Source organism: Rhinoraja longicauda, chromosome 14 (genome assembly GCF_053455715.1).
Source record: "Rhinoraja longicauda isolate Sanriku21f chromosome 14, sRhiLon1.1, whole genome shotgun sequence".
NCBI lineage: Eukaryota > Metazoa > Chordata > Chondrichthyes > Rajiformes > Arhynchobatidae > Rhinoraja > Rhinoraja longicauda.
Window position 1 is genome coordinate 7,745,891 of NC_135966.1, and position 23,809 is coordinate 7,769,699.

The 23,809-nt window shown below is 39.8% G+C and overlaps 1 protein-coding gene across 11 annotated transcripts in view; it reads left to right on the forward strand.

The window, feature by feature from the left end:
* The window catches only part of LOC144600025 (rap guanine nucleotide exchange factor 6-like), a 246,711-nt gene that overhangs the window by 103,302 nt on the left and 119,600 nt on the right, over positions 1-23,809 (forward strand). The window contains exon 1 of one of the 11 annotated variants that reach the window (XM_078411359.1): positions 12,407-12,876. The exons of the other annotated variants lie outside the window; for them this stretch is intronic. Coding sequence (XP_078267485.1) covers positions 12,823-12,876 — 54 coding nt within the window. The 5' untranslated portion in view covers positions 12,407-12,822. Of the gene's footprint in view, positions 1-12,406; positions 12,877-23,809 lie in introns of those variants that run through there. 11 annotated transcript variants of the gene reach the window in all.

A 23,809-nucleotide genomic window follows, 5' to 3' on the forward strand; every position in this document is an offset into this window, starting at 1 on the left:
TGCCCTCCAATTTTTGTCTTCAGAGTATCTTCAATTTAATCAATGCACAAATAGCAGCTATGCCTTTACCTGACAGATCCCTATGTGAAATTATTTTCTAATCCCCTCTACGTTTCTCTACCTTTCATTCCACTCCTTGATGGTGGTCCTTGCCACCCCAGTATTATTTTGTTGGTCATTGTTAACTTATTTTAAATAAGCGTCCAGTAAAATATTTTGGAATGCTGTTAAAAGCTGCAAGATAATATCATAATGTTTAAGTGACATTTGGACATGTTCATGGATAGGATAGATTTAGGGTTTTGTGCCAAGTGTGGGCGGGTGGAACTAGTGTAGATGGGGCATGTTGGTTGGCATGGGCAAGTTGGGCTGAAGGGCCTGTTTCCATGCTGTTTGACTCTATGACTATAAACACAACCTATTGGCCTAGATTGTGTACTGAACTGTTGGAATGAGGGTTGATACTCTGAATTTCTTAATTCAGCTTTGATTAGTACACCGGTCGGTGGTGGATGGAAAGTACATTTTTAAACATTTGCATAATTTTATAAAAAATGCATAGCAAGCCTAATGTAATGGAATATTTCTTTTAAATCAGCATTTGACTGAATCATTTCAGTTACTGTAATTGAAAAAGAAACCTACAATGCTATTGGCGGGAAGTTGAAGAATGTTTGTAGATTGGTGATGTCCAAATGAGGATGGCATGTGATTTAAGGGGAAGTTGGCAGGCATGTTCCATGCCCAACAGTATTTCTCCTTTCAGATATAGAGCCTGAGGTAAATTTGAGGAAGCCTTTGTAAGATTTTGCAGCATATTTGTAGAGCAGCAGTACTTAAACAATAAGATATGGGGGGGGAGGGGTCATTCTGGTGGAAAGACACAAAATGCTGGAGTAACTCAACAGGTCAGGCAGCATCTCTGCAGAACATGGATAGGTAACATTTTGGGTTTATATTCTTCTTCAGGTCTGTTCATGAAGAATGGTCAGGTGTAACTTGGTAGATTACATGAAGGCTGTAAGGCATCCAGAATCCAATGCCTATCTTCCTCTATAACTGCTACCCAACTGAGCACCATGGTAGCCAGGAACACCTTGGTACCTCACTACAGCCTGTCCTCTGGAGGCTATCAGGATCCCTTTTCCTTTCCAATGAACTTGGGGGAGGTGACAATGGTGTTTGAAGAAAGAGGGGCTAGAGATGAATGGTGCAAGATTGGAGTAGAGGGTGGGAAGAGAGAGGTACTCTTTTGTTCTTTACATCTTACACTATTTCCACTAACTGTGTTCCACTCTTTACCAGACCTCTCCTCTCTCCAATTTTCTTCACCAGGGCACTCCCCCCCCCCCCCCCCCCAATCCTATAGATAAACATTGGATTAGTATTGAAGGTAGTGAACCATTACTTTGGCACTTTGACACATATGAATTATTGTAGATGAGACACTGGGTGAGGTTAACATATTGCTATATTAGTTAATTAATCAATTATTCAAGCTGCATTTTGTGGGATGATAAATTTTGTCAGTGTTGAAACCACAGTTATCTTCACAAGTGCAGAGTGGTAATTTTCACTTGTGCAATTTTGCAATGAGTTGAGACATTGCAAAGGAGCTAAGTTGTTCACCATGGGGTACCCAGTCTCTCTCCTCTTCCTATTAGACCTTATTAATGTCACTGGTCCAGTTAAATTTCTGATCAATGGCAGTATGTTAATTAGTTGGTGAGAGGGTGAAGGAGGTGGTTAAAATGTCACTTATTCACCAGTACGAACTGCTTCCTTATGGTACACCACAAAATGGGTTGAAAACTTGCAATCCTTAGTATTTCCTCTGCCCATTCAATCTGCTGTCCAACCCCACCCTTTTCATTTACACGTACATTCATATGCACACACCTCTGATAATGGTGGAGAGGTCAATGATGAAACAGCAACATATTGGTGGGGCAAAAATATTGTCCTGGGCAGCTTGGTGCTAACACTGACCACCAATTGATCACAACTAATCCTCTCTTGATCTAGTTTTGGCTGCAGCAAATGGAGGATTTTCCTTTTGAACCCCATTCAGTTTCTCTTGATTTCATTATGGTATCGAGCTGTCAAAAATCATCCATATCGCCTGTCATTGAATGTTCTATTTGATCTATGTTTGGACCAAAGTCTTGCGTATTATTGCAGAATAGTTAGTATCGAATTGAATGGATAGGTGGTTTGACCTAAATGTATCAGTAGATTGGTAAGGGTGATATAGTTTATTCCTTCATATGTTCTCTCATCAGCTGATCGGAATTTACCTGAACCGTGAACATAGTCTCTGCTTCCACTCCACCTGACCTAACTTAGCATTTCCGATCTTTTCTGTTTTTACTATGTGAGGGATCGATATTGACATAAACTGAGTTGATTTTGTCAATTGACTTTTTTTTCCATCCAGATTATGGAGTGAATAATCTGTGAAAAATTAAATTGTTCAGTCAACCAAGGAAAATTTGCTATCTGTTCTGAGTCGATGGTTTCACCAGACTAAATGGTTTCAGTTATTGTAGCTCAAAGGATCAAAACACAGTTCAACACTGCTGGGAGTTGAAACATTATTTGCAGGCAAAAAAATGGCCATTAAAAAAAGTGACTGACATTACATGAGATATGGTGCTCATAAGATGTGTTGTCATGGTGACCCTACAGGCTCATAGCTGCACCTTCAATGTTAAATAAATTCCTGATGCTTTTCTTCAGCTGATGCCAGTTCTCATTTATGGTAGCTTTTTCCTTTCAGTTCTTAGTTCAGTTTTTTAGCAATTATTGACCTGTACAATTGACCAGTCTTATTTTGTCACATTTGCATCTTCAGTAATTCAACTTAATGTGTATCCATTTAGGTCATGGGCGACCACAATGGGCACCTATCCAGTAGTTTTATCTTGGCTTTTTTAATGAGCCAAATTTCAGCCCAAAAGCTTTTGAAACTGGCCTCATGTTTTAACTTTATTTTCAGTCTATGGAATAAATTTGGGATGTGCTCTAAAGCAATTTGTGCCATGTAAAGAAAGGCTTGTTTTGTTTCGTTTAGAGATACAGTGCAAAATAGGCCCTTCGGCCCACCGAGTTCATGTTGACCAGCGATACTCCACATTAACACTATCCTTGGGACACGCTTGGGACAATTTACATTTATACAAAACCAATTAATCTAGAAATCTGTACATCTTCGGAATGTGGGAGGAAACCGAAGATCTCGGAGAAAACCCACAATGTCAAGGGGTGTATATACAAACTCCATACAGACAGCACCTGTGGTCGGGATTGAACCCGGGTCTCCGGCACTGTAAGCGCTGTAAGGCAGCAGCTCTACCACCGTGTCACCCTAAATCTTTTCTTAATCTTTATTGGAATTTACCTTTTATAATTTATATAATTTTGAATGACCTTTCTATCTAATCTCACTCTTATCACCAGTACCCTATGGTCCCTATTCTACTGACATCCGTTTGGTGACTGCCAGATCAACACCTGAATCATTCAGCTCCATTTTGCAGCCTTTAACACTCACTTTAAACAAAAATAGTTTTTAATTTAACTATGTCCAATCAATATAATGTATATTGCAAATATGCATTTTCTTGTTTGCCACCCATGCCATTTGACCAGCATTTCTTAGGCATAATGAAGAAAAATTAGCACCCATTTTTTTTTTAATCATGCCCTTCTGAAATTCAATTTCCAACTACACGCAACTGTGATGGTTTAAAAAAAAAAATCACTCTTACCTTCCCAATGGAAACAAGGAGAGATAATAATGCAAGTCTTGCTTGTAACAAGTTTATACAAATCATACACAAATAGATAGGAATGGTTTAGAGGGATATGAGCCAATGTGGCAGGTGGAGCTCGGGGCATTTTAGTCGGCATGGGTAAGTTGGCTGAAGGGCCTGCTTCCATGCCGAATGGCTCTAAATCATGGCAGTCAGTTATTTTAATTCCAATTTGAATAATATATGAATCTCCTATTGCAATAATAGTCAAGAGAATTACAAAACTACTCTCTATGAAAGTGTAAACAGAAGTTTAAACAAAACTAGAATTTTCTCACTTTGAACCAAACATTGTTTCTATGTTACTATAGCCTTAGCCAACAATTGAAGTAAAATATTATCCTGTGTTACCATGTGAACAACTGTTACTGGTTTCTACATTGGATGATCTCAATTTTTAGATGCTGCTATTTCATTTTCTTGCGGTTAATCATGTAACTAGGGCAATAAAACGACCGGAAACAAAAATACGATCTGCACTTCTGTCTTATCTTTTTCAGACGCATGTCATTATTTAGAATTTTTGTACATGCAACATTGTGCATTGTAGCATAGAGTGGTGACATGTCTGCGGTTTGAAGTTTCCTGTGCTGTCTGACGAGAACCTTTTTCTTCAAGAAAAGATGCAAAATTGGCAAATTGAAAGCAATCTTTTAAGAAATAATGTCAGTCTTTTTTCTTGTGTGACTGAGGACTTCACCTACATTTGTGCTAACATCAGAATTATTTTGTTCCATCTCTCAAATCCACCACTAGCTAAAAGGACGAGCAGAAAGCACATTATAGTTCTACCTTTTCTTAGTTTTTCTAAAAGCCGTCCACCATCCTGACGTGGAAACAAATTGTATTCCTTCATCTCTGGGTCTAAAGTTCAGAACTAGCAAGGTGTCATAAATGCATGGACAAATACATAGAGATGGGTAATAAATATTCACCTTAGAACACAGAAAAGTACAGCACAGGAATGGGCCCTTTGGCCCACAATGTCTGTGCCCAACATGACGCCAAGCTAAACTAATCTCAGCTACCTGCACATGATCCATACTCCTCCATTACCTGCATATCCACATGTCTATCTTAAAACCTCTCAAGCATTACTGTTGTATCTGCCTGCACCACCACCACTGGCAGCACATTCCAGGCACCCATCACCTTCTGTAGGGGACAAAAAACTTGCCCTACACATCTCCTTTAAACTTTGCCCCTTTCACCTTAAAAGTATATCCTCTAGACTTTGACATTTCCATCCTAGGGAAAAAGGTTCTGTCTGTCGACCCTATCTACATCTCTCATAATTTTATATACTACTATCAGGTCTCCCCTCACCCCAAGTTACCTCTGCACCCTTCTTCAAAGCCTCCACATCCTTCCTGTGATGGGGCAACCAGAACTGTATGCAATGCTCCAAATGCAGCTTAACTAACGTCCTAACGTCCTGTTAAAAAAAAGAGACAAAGTGCTGGAGTAACTCAGCGAGTCAGGCAGCATCTCTGGAGAACATGCATATACGTGGCATTTCATTTGCTGAGGAACCTCAGAGCTTTTTTGGTACACTAGCATCTGCTCTTCCTTGTTCCTAAAAGCTGCATCAAGACCCCTATACTCAATGTCCTGACCAATGAAGGTGAGCATGACATTTTGTCAGTGAAGTTCCATATTCTCTAAATGCACAAAATTGTTTCCTCAATTCAAATATGTTAATTTAAACGTTTTGGTTAACGGGTCATACCCATATGTAATACCCTTCTGTTTTAGATTGGGTTACTAAGAATCAATTATGATCAGTGCCTCAAGTTAAAAAACATCATGTTTGACCAATAAACTGGCAATTATTAGTGGATTAATTAAATGACATATTACTCAACTGAATAATCAAGCAGCCTTTACTTATTACAGCAAATGATGGGTGTTGTGATGTTGCTTGATTCATAACTCAACGCCTTAATGGTTTATTTTGTGGTCCAGTCTGAGTCAAAATTAAATCAAGCCTTTTTTTCCTGTAAGCTCATGTGATCTGCTGGATTTATTATTAAATATGTTGTGTGATATATTCCACACTATTCCCATCTTGGTTACCTTCACGATTTAGATCCTTTCCCCGAAAGTCAGGTTTAATTAGACAATTGAATAATTAGACTTATGTATTTTGTAATCCAATGCAGAGGAAGAAGGAGGAAATCCTTCCTCCTTGCCTTCTAACCTTCAGCCAACTTAAAAATAGCACTGGTTGAGACCTGAACACTAACCTTTTGGCCCTTTCTCCAGCTAATATTAGATTCTTCTACAATGTTTTAATGCATTATTTCACCAGGGTCAAGAGAGGCAAGAGTTAAGAGTGTTTAATTGTCATATGTACTGAGACAGAACAATGAAATTCGTTCTGGCAGCAGCACAACAGGTTTGTAAACATAGTACTCAATACACTTGGACATCAACCTCAGCACTTGGGAGTCTCTTGCTCTGGACCATCCAACCTGGCGTAGCAAGCTCACCTCAGGAGTCCGTGCAGCAGAGAACAGACGCACTGCAGAGGCCCAGAGGAAATGCACTGCGCGCAAGGCCCGGGCGACCTCCCACTGCAGCACCCATCCACTTGTGTCCTACATGTGGGCATGCCTTCCGGGCCCGGATTAGCCACACCAGTCACTTTCGGACCCACAGTCACCAATCCTCCAACTGAAAGTGAAGTCATGGTCATCTTCGAACCCGAAGGACGAACAACAACTCAATAGATAACATAATAAACAAACAAAATAAGTTCAATAAATATAAAACCTAAGATAGTGCAAAGCGAAACAAATCCCTATGTCCCAAGACAACCAAGGCAGTTCGTAATTCAGGATTTAGTTGGAGTTTGTAATGTTCAATAGGGCGGTTGTGGTTGAGAAGAAACTGTTCCTGAACATGGAGGTCACAGTTTTCAGATTTCTCTACCACCTTCCTGATGGCAGGAGTGAAATGAGAGCGTGGCCAGGGCAGTGTGGATCCTTGATGGTTGAGGCAAGAGTGAGCCTTTTTGAGGCTCCACCACCCTTCAATGGGGGGGGGGAGATCAGTATCCTTGGTGGACCAGGCAATGTTCAGTACTTATTGTAATGTTCTTTGTTCACATGTGTGGTCTACTGTACACCTGTAGAAGTTGAAAAGAGTATTTGCCAACATACTGAATTTCCCCAATCTTCTAAAGAGGTAGAGGTGTTGATGGGCTGGGTTCAGGAAAGATCTTCGGAGATATGCATGCCCAGGGACTTGAAGTTGTTGACTTTCTCTACCACCGACCTGTTGATGAAGTCAGATTTGTGGATCCTCAGCCATCCTCTTCCAAAGTCAATTGGCATCTCCTTGGTTTTACTAATCATGAGAGCAAGGTTGTTGTTCTGGCACCATTCAATCAGACAATTGATCTCCCTCCTATACTCTTTGACTCATCATTATCCATAATTCGTCCAATAATGGTGGTGTCGTTGAATTTAAAGATGGAGTTAGAACTGTGTCTGGCTGCATAGTCATCACTATAAGAGAATGTAGAGCTGGGGACTGAGCACATAGTCTTGAAATGCTCCTGAGCTGATGGTTATCGAGGGGGAAGTGTTGTTGCCAATTTGAACTGATTTTGTTCTATTGATGAGGAAGCCAAGGATCTAGTTGCAAAAGGATGTGCAGAGACCCAGTTCCCTGAGGGTAACAGGTTTGCAGGGGATGATAGTGTTGAACGCTGAGCTGTCGTCTAGAACAACAGCCTGACTTGTGTGTTTTTATTGTCCAAGTGGTTCAGTGCAGAGTGGAGAGCCAGCGAGATCACATTCCCCGTTGATCTAATCTGGAGATAGGCAAATTATAGTGGGTACAGGTTCTTGCTGAGGTAGGATTTGTTGTACACCATAACCAACTTCTCAAAGAGATTCATCACCATGGGCGTTATTGATCGACAGTCATTGAGGCATGTCACCTTACTCTTCTTGGGTATTATTGATGCACGTTTAAAGCAGGTGGGAACCTCAGTTATGAGAGGTTGACGATGTATGCAAAACTTCGGCCAATTGGTCTACGTAGGTTTTGAGCATGTGACCATGTACGCCATCGGGTCCAGACGCTTTCTGGAGATTTACCCTCCTGAAGGATCTTCTCACGTTGGCCTTGGTGACTGAAATTGCAAAACTATTGGGGGCTGTGTGGGGCCCAAGGCACATCTGTGTTCCCCCTATTGAAACGTGCATGGAACACATTGAGCTTGTCCAGGAATGATGTCTCGCTGCTGTTTGAGCTGCCACTTGATTTCGGAAGTGATGGCTTACAACCCCTGCCACAGCTGCTGAACATCTGTCTCATCCTCCAGTTAACAGGGATAGTCCCTATAAGCCTCTTTGGTGGGCCTTATCAAGGTCATTCTTGCACTTCTTATATGAATCTGTGTTGCCAGACTTAAATACATGAGATCTGGTCCTCATTGATTGCGAACCTCCTGGTACATCCAAGGTTTTTGGTTGGGGATGGTTTTTGTGGGAACACACTACCCCACACATTTCCTTATGAATTTGGTAACAACTGTGGCATATTTGTTGTTCAGGTCAGTTGCTGAGCATTGAACATTGCCCAGTCTGCTGACTCTGTGATCCTGGAGTTGTTCCACTGCATCGCCAGGCCAGCTCTGTGCAGTCCTGACCACTGGGTCTGCACTCCTATCCGCAGGAAGAAGGAGCACAGCCAGGTGGTCGGATTTCCCAAAGTGGAAGGAAGTTGCAAGGAAAAGATTAAGCTGCATATTGATTGGCCAGGATCCATTCAAATTATTGATTCTGGAGGTAACATTGTCACCTTTGAGGATTTTGTAAGATGATGGTTTGAGCATTGTAATTGAGGTGAACTTGGAAAGAAGAGGTTCATTTGATTGAAGTTCAGCAAGGGGTGTGTGCAATGAGGTTATGAAAAATCAAATTTAAGACTATCATGGAGAAAAAGATGGAAATAGTGCTGTGAGGGCATTCAGTTTGTTGCAGAACTGGGGACCGTGCCTCCTTTCTTAAAAATATGCTTCCTTTCTTAATCTTGCTGTTCCTAATTTAAATAAGCATAAAAGTTCAACCTCTGTTAATAAATTTAAAAGCAAATTGGTGAATGATTTGCAGATGCAGCTACAAAAATGGCTGTGATTTTCAGTTTGTCTCCTCATTGCTATTATTCATGAGTTGCCGATTCTATTTTAAGAAATTACATCATCTTGGTTGTGATGACAACTGTGCTCCCTCTTCGGGGGAATATCATATTCTCATTTTATGCTGTGCTGCAAATCTCGCTGATGCTTATAATCAGACCTGTTCATAACATGTTAGTGAACACTTGAAGGCAAATACTTAGGACCGTAGGACCTGAAGGCTAAGTTATATTTTGCTGCTAGGGAAAAAGGCAATGCTCTGTGGGCTCAATCTCTCCCTCTTTGTTCAAAGTGCATGGGAATGGGTGGAGTATACTTTCAGACAGGACTTCCTGAATTTTACAAATAATGAGAACCTAACATGTTTTGTTTCTACATAATAAAAAATGATAAACAGGAATTTTTGGGTGTTGGCAGTGTAAGTTTACCAAAAAGAATTGCAATCTAGATTTCAGAATCCCGGTGAAACAATTTAGTATTGGCTTTCATAAGGTTAGGTTTACAATTACCTCTGATTTTCCAGTGACCATTTCAGACAGATTGCTTCAGAGAACAATATTGATGTTTGTACAAAAAACCTATTGCAAGACTAAATTATTTATACTGAGGGTTATTTTCGAATGCTTCTAAAATAAAGTTAAAAATAGTCAGTATATTCTAAACTGAATAGTAAAGTGATAGCATTATCAATTTTACTTTTCTGCACAATTGCCTTACATAAAGTTGTTTTTATTTCCTTACATTGTGCAGACTTATACTTGTGTCAACAGAATATTAGGAGACCCAAATTTGTATTCTTCTTCCAGATGTTTTCATATTTTACAAATATATATCTTCAATGAGAAATGCTAACAAATATATTTATTCTTTTGTCCATTTGCTGGTTTCTGGATACCTTGTAATCGCTGGCACTCCCCAGCAGGAATGCCGCACCTTGAACAAAATTCCATATATACCACTGAAGTAAAGGAATAGCACTGATAATAATAGCTTTAATATTTAGCTGTCCTTTGAAGGACCAAACTTCTGAAGCAATCACATTGGCAGAATTTATAAAATTCCACTGAATTTAATTATTTATAAGTTGTGCATGATCCTGGTGTAAATATTAATTTCTTATGACACCTATAACAAAATTGTACTGTATTATTGTAATAATTAGAAGTACAGTATGGTTAATTCTGTTGTAAATTAATTGCAGAGTTTTAAACTTGCCTTCATTCCTATAATTTATTGTATTTGTAAATTTGCTTTGTTCCTATCATGACCAGGCCTCCTGTTCCTTTTTCCTTCACTGCCAGACCCATGCATTTCTTCATTCCATAGCCCCCTCAATTCACCAATACCCCAAATGGGTATTTTGAATGTATGAAACCAAAAGATGAATAGGATTTTTTTACAGCCAGCTCATCCTAAAATGTTTCACATTGCCATTAGGCTAAGTGTGCATATCGGGCCAAGGGCAGTTCAATGTGCTGAGCTCCTGGGCCTGCGTTTATTCGCTGTGTTTGGCCTGGAAGGAAACTGGCATGCAAATACACATCACTGGGTTACCTTGGGAGTGGTTAGTTCTCTAGTCAACTTGTTTCTTGGTCGTTGATCAACGGTAGATGGACGACTCGGAAGAAATTGGAAGTTTTAGGACCACCATTTATTGGCTAAGTTGCACCATCCATCTCTTGGCTGTCCTTTTCCATTGGACTCATGGACATCAGGCTGAATTGGACCTTGGTGAGATTCCTGGATTTTTGTGGGATTTTTTCTGGATTTTACAACATAATGTTTCAGCAGCGTTGACATGGAGTGCCAGCCTACATTTGTATTAGGATTTCTGGAATTGAAGTGTCACCTTTCCATGTTCTCCAGAGATGCTGCTTGACCCGCAGTTCTGACATTTGTTCTGTTACACGAAGGAAATGTACTAAAGGAACATTTTTCTTGCCTTAGTACAAATAAAATAGTGAGTTGATCTATGGCACCGTGGATTAGAACATTTTGTTAGATAATTAGGAGCAAGCCAAAATGCAGCTTATTAATGCATTAACTCAGATAAGTACAAATAGTTACTCTGACCATATTTGACATTTTCTGAAATCTCCACAGTTCTGTGGTCTACCTTTGAAAAACCCTGTCAACAACCTATGCTTACCCAGGTGTCATTTTACAGTTTCATCTTACAGTTTATTGAAGAGTTAAATTGAAGTGCAAAATTTATGGTGAAATAATTGCAAATCATGTATAAGATAAGGGAGCTTCAGTGTCCAAAAAAAAAGTATAGTTAAATGTTTGAAAACAGGTGAAATATTGGTCAAAATGAGCTTAATTTTCAGTTACAGTGCAGCATTCACAATCTGCTGGATAAATACTCCAGAGGACTGTGTTTGCTGATGTTTCATTGGTGCGTTGAGGAAAGCAATGATGTCATCTCACTTGAGGGCAACTGACAGGAAATAAAATTTAGTGCCCATTATTGAGCTTTGAATATGGCAATTGAAACCAGACATTCAAAAAGAAATTCTTTAATGGATATTTGCATAATGCTTTATGCATAACTTAGAAGCAGGTGTAAAATGTGCACATTCTCATTTTGGCTGGCTTGGGAGAATGTCAGTGTTATAGAATTATGGACCAAGAATCCTGATAAATACTTCACAGCTAATTCTGAAGCTAAGTAAAACTCCACAAAAATATTGGCAAACGTACAGAATATGTTTGTACAAAATTCTCAAGCCTGGGAAAAGGAGGAAAATTCCACTTGGCAAAATCCATAGGATGCAAATGTGTGAACTGTTAATGTTTTTAAAGACTAGGCAATGTTATTAAATATCTAATATTATATGAATGCTACTGGAATCTGATGAGTGCATTGCAGAACTTGATCTTTGTATTGATTGATCAGTTTCAACTCCACATTTTTTTACTGGTAGCTGCGAGTTTAAAAATATGTATTTGTCTGCATAAAGTCAAGACGATTTGCTTCCTGGAATCAAGATTTTTAGATTTTTCTTATAAAACACAGCACAGTGCTAAATGCTTTCTAACTGAATGTTATGATAGATAACAGCAGGGAAATATAATTTTCCTGGGCAGACTTGTATAGCCACAGTAAATCATACATTGTTAGGCAGTGTATTATTACAAGTAATTTTTTAAGAGGGGGTTTAAATTTCTTATGCTTTTTGTTTATTAATTAGCAAGGTTGCTAATCTGATGTGGCAGATTTTTACATTTTTTTATTTCTGAGACTAATGCACGGTGTATATATTTCTGAATCTTGTATTTACATTGATTCAGATAACCATTGTGTCTGCAGCCTCAGATAGCTAAGCTGATTGATCTGCTGCAGTTTCCAATGAGGCCTCTCAGAGATGATGTCATCGCTGTAGCTGTTTTCTCCTCCCACCTTTTTTTTCCCTTACCCTGGTATTAGATATTTCATCTTGCTGTGGAGCATCCAATCAATAACTACTTTTCCTGAGGGACCTGCTGAGGAAACAAGCAAAGATAGTCAGTGGGAAATGGTTCTGTGTCATGTGATTGTATTCTAGCTGCAGCTCCTCAGCGTTTCATTTGCACTACGGAATGCAGAAGTTCTCGCTGGAAAACTGGGATTGGATTAATTGTGACATTTTGCTGCTGCACTGAAACACCGAGAAATACTATAGTAGCTTGCACATCCTCCAGTGGTGTTCTGCAGTATCTCTTGTACTGGGATATTCAGCTACCTCAACAGCAATGGGCTTTCGATTCCAGAAGTGACTTTCTCCTCGCCCTTCTCCAAAATCTCTGCTTTTCCTCTTTTTTTTTCATCCCTCTTTTATTTACGAAAGGAAACTTACTTTCACAATCCAGGAAATGGCTTTCCTTGTACGTTGCTATGCCAACTGTTTGCAGCCTTGGTCCTCCAAAGTAAGCACAATTGTTTGTTTACCAGTATGAATGTTAGCTTTTGCAAAGAAGTTACTTTTTGAATTTTGTGTCTTATGTATGTGATCCCTTTTGTTACCTGTGCGATTTGTGATTCATGTCTGATTGAATAATAGAATGTCATAGCCGGCTTAGTGTTGGATTAATTACTAAAATTTAGTTAGCAAAGCTGAAGAAAGGTCAGCAGTACTGACCCTGCCAGTTGCAAGCAGCTGTCCATTAGACATATTCAGTCTGCATCCTTCCTGGTTTCTTTTAATAGAGATCCACTAGTTAAAACTAGGATCCAGCAAAAGCTGGCTTTACTGGTGTAAAAAAACTCTTATTTGAAACGAGGCAATGAGCTTACTATGGTAGCTAGTTTATCATTCTTACTGTTCCCAGATTTACTGCATCAGCTGCTGTAGAAAATTAAATGTTAGTTTGTTTTTAATTCTGCGGGTGTGTTGCACATTTGGACTTTGTGATGGCTCTTGCAGCTTTGCAGCTGGTTTGTGTTTCTGGGTCAATATTTGTCCCTGATTTAAAAAAAAAATCGTGCCAGTTAAGTTTGCTGCATTTAGTGCACCAGTTCATGCCTAGAGCATAAATTTGTAACTTAAAAGGAGGTTGCCTGAACTTAACAGCCATGATTATTTTATAAGGGACACGATTAAGATCTGTAGTCTTACCCACCAAAATGTTGTGATCAGTACTGTGATCTTCTGCACAGAAGTTGGTTGTATTTTTTACAAACCTAAATGCTTTCTGCACTCTCCATTCTAATTAGAGTTGTTTAAACATTGCTTAAAAAAATATATAATTGAGCTGTGTGTTACTTATACCTTGCATCTCTTTCTCTCTCTCTCTCTCTCCTATTTTAATTGGTGCTTGTTGTGTCTAACCAATTTGTCCCTCTGTTTATCTGCTCAGCTTATTGGAAAGCTGAATTAGCTGGGTTTTAAATGTTGATACAGGTGAAGCTATCTTTGAATCTCGTGATGAGTGCATGCTCGGCAGTTAATTGCAAGTAATGAAAACCTATATGGTATTTGGGATTTGCAGCGGACAAATTGATGCACTTCTGTTTTTGCATTTGTGCTTTGGCACAGTATCCAGAGAGTGTATTGCAATGAGAGTCAATTGATCACGTGGCTGTGAAGAGCAGTGCAGAGATGTGAATAAATAGGGACCATCTCTCTTAATAGCTCCCACTCTTGTTTAGGAAAATAATAGATCTCTCGTCTTTGGTTGTGATTTGTGTTACATTTGTGGCAAATTCGAAGGACTTCAGAAAATAGAATTCTGTAGGGCAAAAAAAAAAATGCCAATCAATGAAAACAATTAAACTGCATGAAACAAAGGCAAAATATAATGGAAACCGTAAACAGGAAATAAAAGGAAATGCTGGAAATAGTCCAGTATCTAATCAGTACCTAGAGGAAAGAACAGTTGTAGTGTTTCAAGTCAACCACTTTTCATCAGATTTGATAATAAATTGCAAGCAGGTTTTCAGATGCAGAGAAGTAGTGGGAAGAGTTGGGGAAAGAAAAGTACAAAAAGTACATGGGTGGAGTACAGAGTGATTTAAAAAAAAAGGATGCCAATGCAAGACCAAAGGAAGTAGTAATGGAGCACAAGGAATCAGAAAATGGCCCCGGAGGTGCTTACGAGTGTTCCCATATTGGCATTTTCTACAATTGTTGGAAGCCGATGTTATGTCCTGAAAGCTGTGGTCTGCCTACCGGAAACATGAGATGTGTTTCTCAGGCATATGTTGAGCATCAATAAAAGAGTAAAGGAAGCTGAGCATTGAGCGGTCAGAATGGGAATAAGACGAAGATTACAATGCAAGAAACGGAGAGAGCCTTGGGGAAGAGTATAGTCCATGATACAGTTATGCAATGGAGTTTTGTCTTGTAAATAGAGGGGTGAATGCATTGTGTGCAGTCAATTAATGCACAAATTGGTAGAACACTTTTGTGTGATTTCACCTGACAGTTTAGTTTATTATTATAGTCACATGTACCGAGAATCAGTAAAAAGCTTTTTGTTGCATGCTATCCAGTCAACAGGAGGACTAAATGATTACAGTCAAAGTGTGCACAATGTACAGGTACAGGATAAAGGGTATAATGTTTGGTGCAAGATAAAGTCCAATAATGTCAAATTAAAGATAGTTCGAAGATCTCCAATGAGGTAGGTGGGAGGACCACAGTCTAGTTGGTGAGAATATGGTTCAGTTGCATGCTAACGTCTGGGTAGAAACTATACCTAAATCTGGAGGTATGTGTTTTCAAACTTCTGTACTTACCAGATGGGAGAGAGGAGAAGAGGGAGTGACTGGGGTGCCACTGGTCCTAGATTATGCTGGTCACCTTGCCGAGGCAGTGTGAAGTGTAGATGGAGTCAATGGAAGCGAGTTTGGTTTGCGTGATGGTCTGGGCTGCGTCCACAATTCTGCAATTTCTTGCGGTGTTGCATGGAGCCGTTCCCAAACCATGCAGTGCTGTGTCCAGATAAAATGCTTTCTATGGCACATCTAGAAATTGGAGGGGGTTGTTGGGGACATGCCGAGCTTCCTCAGCCTTCGAAGGAAGTAGAGTTGTTGATGTGCATTGATGGCAGGAATGAAAGAGCTAAAGGGAGACAGTGCACCAATGGGAAAAGTGCCATGGAAAGAGGAGTCATTGAAGTGGTCGTATCAGGAAAGGAAGGTTCATTGGAATGCTGCAAAAGAAAGCAGCTTTGTGTGCCAGATGCTTTACAGTTTCAAATGTTACACTAATTCCCTGTAAACGATTTGAAGTATAACTAGGAAACTTGTTATTGCACCATAATTAACATCTAGTGAAGCTGACAAAAATTTAAACAATATCTATGCCATGGAGTAGTACTTGCTAGATGTGTTTCATGTTTAAAAAACTTGTGAAGTAATGATGTAAAATGTGTCACTGGAACTTATAATGCACAACCTAGAATGATATTAAAATTACAACACACCTACAAACTAAGTTTCATGATGTTTACACTCCAAGTGAGTTGCTGTTTAATTCCATGTGCTGCTCTGTTCTTGTTTCTTTTAGCTCGCTTTAAAGCAACTAAATGCTTGCATCATTCTAATTTCCTCCAAGAATATTCTTTATCTTTGAGCTTCTTTAAATCACCTGCAGTATTTTTACTGTTATGACAAAAGTACTCCACTTTTCTCCATATTTGTATTATCTCATATCACACTGCATCTTCGTGACAATGCATTCCACCCTGTTCTGTGGACTTGAATCTTCAATGTAGTAAAATATTGCAATAAAAATACTGATAAGATTCTCTTGGGACTTTGGTAATGCTGGATTCCCATTAATACCTTTTATTTCACTTTGTAAACTTTTTGTTGATTAATAAGGGTGTCGGGTTATGGGGCGAAGGCAGGAGAATGGGGTTGAGAGGGAAAGATAGATCAGCCATGGTTGAATGGCGGAGTAGACTTGATGGGCCGAATGGCCTTATTCTGCTCCTAGAACTTATGAGCATGTTGCACAATAGAATAATTTTTTGTGTAAAACAGGCTTTTCAGCCCAACTCGTCCATGCTGACCAAGTTGTTCATCTAAGCTAGTCCAATTTTTCCTCATTTGGTCCATTTCCCTCTAAACCTTTCCTATCCTCAGACTATGCAGGAGATATATAAAGCACTCTAATCTATTTAAGTACACCAACAGCCTTGTTGACCTTGAGTTGCAGGAATTTGATCTGATGGCAATGGCGGTTCAGTAACCTGTTTTGAGCCAACAATGGTGTGTGTGACTTGTAAATTGTGGCGTTAAGGAGCTTAATTAATGTGCACAATTAATTAAGATACTGTTCAACAAAAAATAATTTTAATTGATTGTCGGCATGAATGTGCTTCTTTCTCATCAAACTTTTTTTGTTCAGGTGGCAATACTCTAAATGTTGGCATTCTTGCCTCGGACATAGCTCTTTCCCATTCTTCTTTCTTTCATAACTACCTTCATTACATTTTCTTCTATCCTTGAAAATATCACCATTCAAATTTTTCGCCATTCATTTTTGACACGACATTCTTTGTTTATGCAAGGAAATTAGATTTTTTTCCCCCAGATACAAAACTGAAGCAGTAGCTGTTGTACATCTCGGTTAATCCTCCTTGATCTCTTGAAGCTTTTGGAAGAGTCAACCACTTCCACCTCCTCCAAAATGATCTTATTGATCAGCTTGCCTGAGCAGTTCTTGCACCTTTCCACTCAAGTCTGTAAGAGCACTTCCAGATATGCTTTCTCCTCGTGCCCCATCATTTTTTTAACCCCTAATAATAGAAAATGCTGAAAATACTTGACTGGTTAAGACACCGTATGTGGAGAGAACCATGGAGTTGATATTCCTGATTGATGACCGTTTATCAGAGCTACCTAATTTCATCAGAACTATTATTGAAGATAGCTTGATATTCCGTCTTGAATGAAACAGATAATCCTCCAGGTCAATATTGGCAAAATTCATATTGGATCCAGCCACAAAATCAGTATGCTCGCCACTGATTTCATTCCCCATTTATCGTATTATCTTGGGATGAACCAAATTGTTGGCAACTTCTATTCAAACCTGAAATGATCTTTTGACGCTATATAGGAATGACAAAGAGAGTCTTTCCTTGGTAAAATCAGCACCTGCAATTCCTTGCTTCTACATTCTGATGCTAGATGCTATCCTTCACAGGTGCTGATGACTTCTGTCTTTAACATTCTTTTTCCTCTTTTGGCCCTACTTCTGCTGAAATTGTCATCCACAGCTTTATCATTTCTTGGTTCTGGTATTCATATTTGACCATTTAAATCCTTCCAGATATGACTTTTGAGTTTAACAATTTAAGAGTTAAACCACTGCCTCCATTTTCTTTTTGGGGTGTAATTGTAGTAATTATGTACCTAGTTTTTGCATTACATCGTCTGGTGAATCTTAAATTCAATTTCCTCACTTCTGCATACCACATTCCTTTGTTATTTAATCTCTCCCGTCTTCTGTTTACCACAGGCCTTTCTTCTCCCTGCTACAGTTCTATTTAAAATTCATTGACCTAAAACATTAACTTCGTTTCCCTTCAACGTAGCTGCTTAATCAAATGAAAAGTTTTAGTGTTTCCTGCTTTTATTTCAGATTCCTAGCAAAAAGCAGTCTTCTCTCGCTGACCAACCTTTTTAATCTTTGTTAAGCTTGGATGGTTTAAAATGCAGCTACAGTAAAATGCAGTGGGAGAACAGTGCCTTCCTGTTTCCACCTATATCCTCCGCTACAGGCCCCATCCCCGAACTCTACCTCCGCTACATCGACGACTGCATTGGTGCTACCTCTTGCACCCATGCAGAACTCACTGACTTCATACACTTCACCTCCAATTTCCATCCTGCCCTTAAATATACCTGGACTATCTCTGACATCTCCCTCCCGTTTCTGGACCTCACCATCTCCATCACAGGAGACAGACTAGTGACGGACATTTACTACAAACCCACCGACTCGCACAGCTATCTGGACTACACTTCTTCCCACCCGGTCCCCTGTAAAAAGTCTATCCCCTACTCCCAATTCCTCCGTCCACGCCGCATCTGCGCCCGGGATGAGGTGTTTCACACTAGGGCTTCCGAGATGTCCTCGTTCTTCAGAAAACGGGGCTTCCCCTCCTCCATTATAGATGAGGCTCTCACTAGGGTCTCTTCTACATCCCGCAGCTCCGCTCTAGCTCCCCCTCCACCCACTCGCAACAAGGACAGGATCCCCCTCGTTCTCACCTTCCACCCCACCAGCCAGCGGATCCAACATATCATCCACCAACATTTCCGTCACCTACAACGGGACCCCACCACTGGCCATATCTTCCCATCCCCTCCCCTCTCTGCATTCCGCAGAGACCGTTCCCTCTGTAACTCCCTGGTCCACTCGTCCCTTCCTACCCAAACCACACCAACCCCGGGCACTTTCCCCTGCAACCGCACGAGATGCAACACCTGTCCCTTTACCTCCCCCCTCAACTCCATCCAAGGACCCAAACAGTCTTTCCAGGTGAGACAGAGGTTCACCTGCACCTCCTCCAACCTCATCTATTGCATCCGCTGCTCTAGATGTCAACTTATTTATATCGGCGAAACCAAGCGCAGGCTCGGCGATCGCTTCGCTGAACACCTGCGCTCGGTCCGCATTAACAAAACTGATCTCCCAGTGGCCAAGCACTTTAACTCCCCCTCCCATTCCCAGTCTGACCTTTCTGTCATGGGCCTCCTCCAGTGCCATAGTGAGGCCCGCCGGAAATTGGAGGAGCAGCACCTCATATTTCGCCTGGGCAGTTTGCAGCCCGGTGGTATGAACGTCGACTTCTCCAACTTCAGATAGCTCCTCTGTCCCTCCCTTCCCCTCCTCCTTCCCAGATCTCCCTCTATCTTCCTGTCTCCACCTATATCCTTCCTTTGTCCCGCCCCCCTGACATCAGTCTGAGAAGGGTCTCGACCCGAAACGTCACCCATTCCTTCTCTCCCGAGATGCTGCCTGACCTGCTGAGTTACTCCAGCATTTTGTGAATAAATCCACCTATATCCTTTCTTTGTCCCGCCCCCCTGACATCAGTCTGAAGAAGGGTCTCGACCTGAAACGTCACCCATTCCTTCTCTCCAGAGATGCTGCCTGACCCGCTGAGTTACTCCAGCATTTTGTGATACCTTCTACTTGTATTACTTTTCATTTCACTTACTAATAATCCTTGCATTTACTAACCAGGTTGGCTCCCAATTCCTGCCTTGTCATTAATTTCAGGTTTTTATCCATTGCAGCCACATTGACCTTATTTCGGTATAGGCATTCAGACCTGTAATCTCATTGGAATTCTGCTTTCCCTGCCATTTTAATACCTCCCTTCTTACTTTATCTATTGTCCCCACCTGGATTCCAACTTATTTCTCCCTTCCCCCTCCTACATTCCTTTCTCTGGCTTCACAATTCACAACTCTTCAATCCTCTCTCACACCTTCCTCTTTTATCTCTGGCCTGTGTTCCAACCATCTGTCTTTCAAACCTCCCCTCACCTCTGTCCACCTATTACCTGTCATGATTTGCCCTGTCCATCCTCTCTTCCAGCTTTCTATCTCCTGCTCCCACCCCCCCTTCTCCACAATCCGTCTAAGAAGGGTCCCAACCTGAAACATCAGTTATCCATGTTCTCCAGAGATGCTGCCTGACCTGCTGAGTTACTCCAGCACTTTGTGTTCTTTTATCTTCTATTGGCAGTTCATGTTTGATCTGGAAGCTCAAATGTTTCCTCTTCTCAATAATGATTTTCAAAACACATTTTTTTGGATTGATTGCACCCAGTGAAATGCTTTATGATCTTTCACTGTTAAACAAAATACAAATATGCAGCATGGAAACAGGCCCTTCAGTCTAACTTGTCCATGAGGACCTAGATGCCCCATCTACCCTAATCTCACCCGTCTAGGTTTGGTCCATATCCCTCTGAACCTTTCCCATCATGTATTTGTCCAAATGTTTTTTATATGTTGTACCTGCATCAATCACCTCCGCTGGCAGCTTATTCCAAATACCCGCCACCCACTGTGGGAAAAAAAAAGAAATAATGAAACTATTCTGGAAATTTTGAGCCAAGGCTGACGAAATCTCAAACAAATTGTTGAACTTCCTTTTTTAATAGCTGGCCAGTCAAATAATCAGAACTGTTTTCAAGTATGGTTCAAGTACATTATGTACATCTGATTTTGTGCAGATCAATATTATGGTTTTAACTTGTACCAGATTCTGCAATGAAATTGGAAAGAGCTTGAAGGATAGCACTGTTGCATATCAACATATAAATCAATGGATTCCCAGGTGAAATTTTCTTCTACATTTATTGTATCACAGGATTTCTTAACATGCCAGATAGCAGCGACAGATTTATCTACCTTTGAATAAAGATGTTGCACGAGATGTTGAAGAAATATTGCAAATTCACAAGAAGTTTGTGTTTGGTCAGGCAGCATATTGAAACAACGCTTAGTTAGTGGTCTGAATAGGTGACTGCAAATTTTGAAGGCAGGGAGAAAGCAGGAGAATGGGGTTGGGAGGGAAGGATAGATCAGCCATGATTGAATGGCGGAGTAGACTTGATGAGCCGAATGGTCCAATTCTGCTCCTGTAACATGAACTTATGAACAAGAAATTTTTAAATAGTCCTTTGAAACACGTGGCTCAACAGTCAAATCTGCCTTGCAGAGCAGATAAATCAAAAGTTTTACCACAGAAAAAGATAAACCATTCAACGTACTGAATTTTTGGTGCTAGCTCTTTTTTGAGAGTAACATACCATTTTCCTATACTGTTATATTCTTTAAATACATATTCATTTCCCCCTTTAATTATATTTTAGTGCCTTGTTATCAGCCAGTTAAAACACCTTTCATTTTATTGCCCATTGAGTTTCCCTCACTGTACCTTGTAACAAACTCGGAACAAATTTTACAGATCTTCTCTATACTTGCATGTTTTCATTGAACAACGATTAAAATTCTGCACAATGCAAAAGTTTAAATGGACCAAAGCATGTTCATGTACCTTTTAATTTTTAAAGTTTTGGACTTGATGAATTATGAAAAATATACAAGGACATCATTGATCTTTGTATTGTACCTTCAGCTATAAAATGTTTGCTTAAAATATCGGCAAAACTATGTACAATCTGACGCTTTTCAGTTTTTCTTTCCCTAATCAACTCTTTTTCTTTCTCATTAACAGTACGGTTCTTGAACCAGAAGCATAATTACTTTTCCGGCCTTCTTCAATGTTACTTTGTAAACTGCTGTAAGACACCTCTAAAAATGAAAGGTTAAAGGGGATCTACAGCCGTGCTCTTCATTTCACAGAAACAGGTCTTTAGACCTAACCAATTCATGTCGATTTTAATGTTCCACATGAGGTCCCTTGCATCTCTCTTCAGCAAATCTGAGCAACACTACTGTTTTCTTTGCATTCATAGAAGGCAACTTTGTTAAATAAACGTATAATATTTATGATGTGGCTATTTAAAGAAAGTCCAGTGAGAGGCTAGCTGTTGATGAATTGATCTGTCCATAGATTTACTATGTCTATGTCAGCACCTTTTTGTTACAGGGGATTCTGATTTATTACCAGCATTTTCAAGATCATATTTTACATCTTTGTTGATACTTCTAGTGTCTGATTCATTGGTGATGTAGTAAAGCAAATTATGCTTTTTACTGTGGGATTTTGAGATTTTCAGCTATTTTAACCAACACTTTACAAATTACATTCTATGATTCTAGCTGTTTACTTCATAAGAAGCTAATAATCCTGCAAATTGGCACATAAAATTGTGACCTGTAACGTGTTTCTCAGTTTGGAAGTGGAGAATATCCCAATGGGAATGAGTATTAAACAAGAAAGAGAGACTACATTTTACCTCCCCATGCTGTCATAGGGAAAATGTACAAACTCCACTTAGCACCTGAGGTCAGGGTTGAACCCAGGTCGTTGGTTTTGTGAGGCAGCATCTCTGTCAGTTTTTTGTAGACACTTGGTAGAAGGCTGTAAATCAGCATCTACTGTTGGAATGCAGGATTATGGTAATACAGAAAAAAGAAAAGGAGCAGTGGGCTTGATTAACTGTTTCTGCTTAGAACTAATAGAAGGTTTCAAACTACATTTGAAAGTAAATAACATTTTTGAATTGCATGCCATTGCTGTATATTTGAGATGGAATTCCACCATCTCTTGGTTATAGGACTGAATAACATATCTAAAGAATAGAAACATTGAGAATATGAATACCTCTGCAATTTCTCAAAGTATCTTTGAGTTGGTGATATTTGGGTGAAGTCTGCGAAGAAATGGACTCAATGCACTGTCTGATCAAGAGTGCAAAGTACCTAGGATCTCGTACTGCTAATTTATGGTGGCGGACCTTTCAACAAACCTTGGTTTCTTGACACAGCCAAACTGTTTGATACGCTTAGAAGTTCAACTTCTAGGTACATTTTTTAATTCATTGTAATCAAAATTGACTCCATAACTGATCTTTGGAGTCTTATGTGATGTCATTACTAGAAATTAATTTGGAGCAAGGAGCCACAATCAAGGAGAAATGTCTAGGAAAATGCACAGAATTTAGTACCTGCTTTGAGGTTGTATGATTAGACATTCATGTTGATGTCTTCATTCATAAGCTAGATATGCATTTTTACATGGGTAGCCTATAACCTACTGTGCACAGACTCTGGGCTGGGCTGTTACTGGAATTAAGCTTAATGATACTATTTAAAGGCTTTGTATTCAATCACCCGAGGTATAACCACACAGCCTATCTTCACAAATCCCCCTCTCCAGTTGTGCCATTCCTAATTGGTTCCTCTGCCCCATTGAACACCCCCCTGCTTTACTTCTCTTCTGCTCTTGTTATATGAACACATTATAATTTGTAATTGTAGTTGATTTCTCTAAATTTGCATTTGATGAGGTTGACCTCAAATCTTATGTTCAACCTGGTTAAATTATGCAGTTATTGCAAAAGCACTGCATTATGTTGATCCAACAATTTTATCTTGTGTATCCAATATATGTTTGAATACAAGAGATGTTGGAGATGTTAGACATTTCTTGGAGAAAGGCATCTTTCTGTCTGAGCAAAAAAAAGTGGTTCTAGTTAAGGGCCAACACAGGCAGTCATTACTGTAATGAGATTATCTGATGAGATGTTCTGCTTTGGACGACTTCTGCCAGTAGAGCAATTAATCCCTATTGTGACTTTAATGGTGCCTAATTATCCACCTATTCATTTTATAATGAATAGAAATTAAAGAGAGAGAGGCGTTTGTGGACAATGGGTTTGTGTTGCATTATTAAGATTTCTCTACTTAAGATCTTAA